We start from the raw sequence: 4,875 nt of genomic DNA, 5'->3' as shown, positions 1-4,875 counted from the left end.
GTAAAGAAAGATTCAAATGGAGAGTTTAAATTAATTTAGCTCTTTGTGAAGTTCATAGTTTTATACACATATTAAAAAAGAAACACCACAGCATTATAATGAGCTATGCTGCTGACAGCCCTATAGTTAGTTACACTTGAGAATTACGGGGTGAGTAGGGCTGTGCAGACATTTTCAGTAGATTTTTTCCCACAACTTTAAGGAAATATTAAGACTTTAAACAGTTATAGCAGCTGCAAGTAATTTATTGGCTGAGCTGGGAAATACCATCTCCTATAAACCACTCTCAACTCTCGCTATCACCATCATCTCAATCAAACAACCAGATGGCAAATGGATGGTGGAAGATTATATTTTAATATTAACTAACTATATATTGAGCATGATCCTATATCACGTAAAAGATGCAACTGTGCTTCCACAGTAAAAACATTCAGAATTTTTTTCCAGGTTGCAAATGAGGTTTCTTTGAATAACTTTTTTTAAAGGTTGGCTGCTGTTCTAATGATGAATTGTTATAAGTTTTGAGGCTTAACCTTCATAAAACAATAGATTATTAAATATCATAGCAAATATTATTATAATGAAACAATTTACTGGGTATCTGATAGGTATTTTAGAATTGAAAGTATATTATTACCCCAAAGCAAAGCCTTTGGGTACATGTTATTCAGCTAGCACAACTACCCTCAGTATAACATAATCTATTTAACAATCTTTAACAAATATATATTGAGTACCTACTTTATGCCAAATACTGTTTTAAGTTATCAGGGCATACAGGGAACAGGTCCGATGAAAATATCTTTTGTGGAGCTTCTATTCTAGTGGGAGAGAAAGATAATAAATAAAATAAAAAATTAAATATATGCTAGACAGTCATAAGTACTAAGAAGACAAAATAAAGGAGAGCATGGGAAGGAATTGTGGGGAGTTCCCATTGCCAGTGGGAACCCAGTGGCCAGCCTGGGTCCATTGAAAAGATGGCATCAGCGTCAAGTTCAGAAGGAAGGGAGGGAGCCAGCCAGGTGGGCAGTGGGGGAGAGGAAGGGAGTTCCTTTGTTTTAAGCAAAGGAAACAGCAAGTGCAAAGGTGGTGGAGGAAGTTAGCCCCTGAGTCTCAAGATTTATGGTGCCTTTTCTTGCCTTCCCACTGGGGGCCTCTCAGCACAGTGCGATCTTTAAAGGAGAGGACATCAGAGTTTACCTCCTGCTTTGATTGTCCCTGTTTGCAAGGTTTAATCATATTCTAAGCCTTTGTGCTAGTTGCAGTGGTTTAAGCAGTTATTTCGCTTGCTTCCTGTGTCAGTCCAATTGCACTCCCCTCATTGTTATTTAAGTATAGCCTGCACTTCATGCTCATAGCTGTTCTGTTTAATAGAGCAGCCGCTGACTACCTCATAACTATTCATGACGAGCAGAAGGAACTAGCTCACACGTCTATTTTTGGTGCAAGGACAAAGCTCAGGTCCCTGGTGAAGTTTCTAAACAGATCTCTGTGTTTTTCACAGAGTAGTCCCCCATATGTTTTTGTGGAAATACAGCTTTTCGAAGCAAGATATAACTGCAGCCCCCAGTAACCAAAATACTCTTTATTTTATACAAGAACATGAATCTTTGTTTGCTCTATTATTGTTTTTTAACCACAAAGTGAGAAGTTAGTTAAGCAAGTGATTTGAGGGAGTATATAGACCATGTGAATAATTCAGGCCAAAGCCTTTGAATTTGGGCTCTGCGTAATTAGCATGATCTAGCTAGCTAACCCAGTTACTCATCTGTGGGGCAAGAAATCTGGTTCAAGATCAAGTCCTAAATAGAAATGCTAACACCTTTCGGAAGTTGTCTTTCTCGTGGGCTGTTTTGTTTATAATCAAGTGAACAGAGAAGCATTATAAAATATTCAGAGTATTAACACGGACTTCAGCATGCAAACACTGAAGGGAGTTCTTTAATGAACCTGACCTTGGATTATTAACATGCCGTTAGACACATGGCTCAAGAGTGGATGTATTTTCATTGATGAGAATGGAATGGTGGAGGGGGAGCCCTGGGATTCCTAGTGAATGTCCTGGTTGAAGTGAAAAGTATCTGAGATTTTGTGTGGATGTCCCCTTTACTGTTCTCTATTAAAAGTAACTCACACAGTGACGAATCATCATTGGAGGTAACGAGGCTCCAAAATTCTCTCACGAAACAGATTTTGACAGTTATTGAGCTGGATTGGTGAATGCCATAGATTAACCCATCGACTGAGTTACTCGAATGACTGCAGCTTCTTTGAGGGTATTTCAGTAAACATTATTTTAAAATCTACAAAATGCATACAATTCTATAAATACTGAGTAGCCATTCTTCTCATGTCGATGGCTAATTAAGGCTTTTATTGACTTCCTGACTTTTTGTGCGACATGGAGTTTTTTTTTTTTTTTTTTTTACTGAAGCCTGTAACCGAATATGATTACACCATACAGTTTTACTACCTATTTCCATTTACTCTGAGAAGACAGCTCCCTGGAAGAGTAATTTTCTGGTACACAAATTCTGAGATAAAATTGTTATAGTAGTTGCTTTTCTTCTATTCTAAAATGTACCATCAGTTAAGAGAAAGAAACTAATGTCAGGGAAACTAAGGAGGTTTGTGATTTGCTGCTGGGACAAGGACAAAATGGCTCCAGATATAAATACGAAGCCATTAGTGGAAACCCTACCAAATGAATCCCTGTCCACTGAACCCCCACCCCATGAGCAGCTGCTGAACAAGCTCTCTCCCTTAGCTCTCCTTAGAATAGCTCGTATCTGACAAATGGCATTGGTTTAAAAATCGCTTTGTATTGGTTTTGTTTAGCTTTTCCACAAGAAATGGGAAATTTCCAAAGCTCTATTGACAGACATAGAACCAATTTCTACTGACAAGTTGAATTTTCTAAACTTCCTGACTGTTTTGATTAGATTTAATATTAATAAATGTAATTTAGATGAAGGAAAAAAATCTCATGTAATGTGCTTTTCCTCCTCTCCTCCCCACAAGTCATAACTTGACCCCTTGAATTTTGTATAATTAAAGAATAAACCAAATTGGTTAATAAGCACATGTTGGCATAACGTGACATCGAACTGGATTTGTTGATGTATTCTTCCCCTCTTTTGTTCCCAGTAAGAATACCCGGACTTCAGATACCTTGAGCAAGCAACAACAGACCCTGAGAATGCATATAGACATACCCAGGGCTCAGCTTTTAATTGAAGAGAGAGACACAATGGAGACCATCGGTAGGTGCTGTGTTTGCTGCCTTACACAATGTAGCTGCTGCAGCAATGCCCTCTCAGCCCAGACCCTGGATGGTGGGAAATGTTAGATAGGGGGACATTTTAAACGCTGCATGTGCAAAGAAGTTAGAAGGTACAGAATAGATATTGAGGAGAATGAGTACCAGCAAATGTGGAGGGAAATTTACTTACATACACCTCAGAAGACGCCTGGGACAGGGGTTCGCCAGCTCTGATATCCACACCGGATCTTTCCTTGAGAGACTATTGGTGCCATTCCAAAGAAAAAAATGCCTGTAATGAAAGAAAACTGGAAGGGCTGCACACTTCATAGAGCACCGTCTTGGAAATTTACTCTATACTCATCAGCTCCAATGAGGCCAGCCTTCATTAAAGAAAACATTTAAACTCTACTTAGCATTTGGAAAAATGTCTTTGCACAGGGACCTGTTTCCCCCGCACCCCCATGCACTGTTTCCTGGCACTGTTTCCTTAGGAGGGCTTTGGGAAACACGCAGCTCCCTTATTTCAAAGTTGTAGAACAAACACCGAGAGAGGTTTGTGGCTTGACTCTTTCCAGTTTCTTTCCACCACCCCACACTACCTGCATGTGTCATTCTGTTTATTCCAGAATTAGAGACTTTATATTCCCAGTGCAATATAAAGAAGAGCTAACATTCATTGAGAGTTCCCTAAATGTCACATACATTTATAAGCACTTTGTGGGCATCATTTAATTTAACCCTCCCAACCAATATATGAAAAAAAAAAAAGGTACTGCTATAACTGAGATGTAGAGAGGTTCTGTAATTTGCCAAGGTCACGTAGACATCAGGAGCAGAACCAGGATTACCACCCGCAGCCTCCTCTCGAGCCCACCTGCCTTCCCAGCAGGCCATCTGCCTCCAGTGATGGGACCATTGCCACCTGCTTCCAAGTCAACCAGCTACTTGCCAGCACCCCTTGCCTTAGCAATACCTCGGAGCTTTCTAGTACCCATGGAAACAGACTCTGAGGCTGGCTCTTGAGGCTGCCTCTTTTCAAATTTAGCTCAGCGTTTGCTTTGGAAGGTATTTGCTGGCATTCTGGCCCCAGGGAAACCCTTTCCTGTGGCCTGGATAAAACTGCCCGATTCCTGGCATGAAACCCAGATACCTCCTAACAGCAAGGCAGTGATAACAGGACAGACTGGCAGCATACCTGTTTCATCTCCCACTCTTCGCCCCACCCCACCCCACTTTTTCTTCAGTGTTCATCTTTGCCTATTGTTGTCGATTGCCATCCAGTTGGCACCAACTCACGGCCGCTCCGGGCACAACAGAACTAAATGTTGCCGGGTCCTCCACTATCTTCACAATCGTTGGTATGCCTGAGCCCACTGCTGCGGCCACTGTATATTTGGAGTGCCTTCCAACCTAGGAGATTCAGCTTTCAGTACTACATCAGACAATATTCTGTTGTGACCTATAGTGTTTTCACTGGCTAATTTTCGGAAGCAGATCGCCAGGCCTTTCCTTCTAGTCTGTCTTAGTCTGGAAACCTGTCCACTCTGAGTGATCCTGCTGGTATTTGAAATACCAGTGTCATAGCTTCCAACATCACAGCAATA

General features: G+C 40.8%; 1 protein-coding gene across 1 annotated transcript in view; it reads left to right on the top strand.

Annotated features, from left to right (window-relative positions):
• The window catches only part of DSCAM (DS cell adhesion molecule), a 987,413-nt gene that overhangs the window by 942,670 nt on the left and 39,868 nt on the right, over positions 1 to 4,875 (top strand). Inside the window, exon 28 of the mRNA XM_012558972.1 lies at positions 3,154 to 3,269. Within this exon, the coding sequence (XP_012414426.1) occupies positions 3,154 to 3,269 (116 nt within the window). The remainder of the gene's footprint in view (positions 1 to 3,153; positions 3,270 to 4,875) is intronic.

This window comes from Trichechus manatus, unplaced genomic scaffold (assembly GCF_000243295.1).
Source record: "Trichechus manatus latirostris isolate Lorelei unplaced genomic scaffold, TriManLat1.0 scaffold00202, whole genome shotgun sequence".
In the NCBI taxonomy this organism is placed as follows: Eukaryota; Metazoa; Chordata; class Mammalia; order Sirenia; family Trichechidae; genus Trichechus; species Trichechus manatus.
Note: the sequence above shows the minus strand (reverse complement) of the source record. Positions and strands in the feature narration are given on the sequence as shown.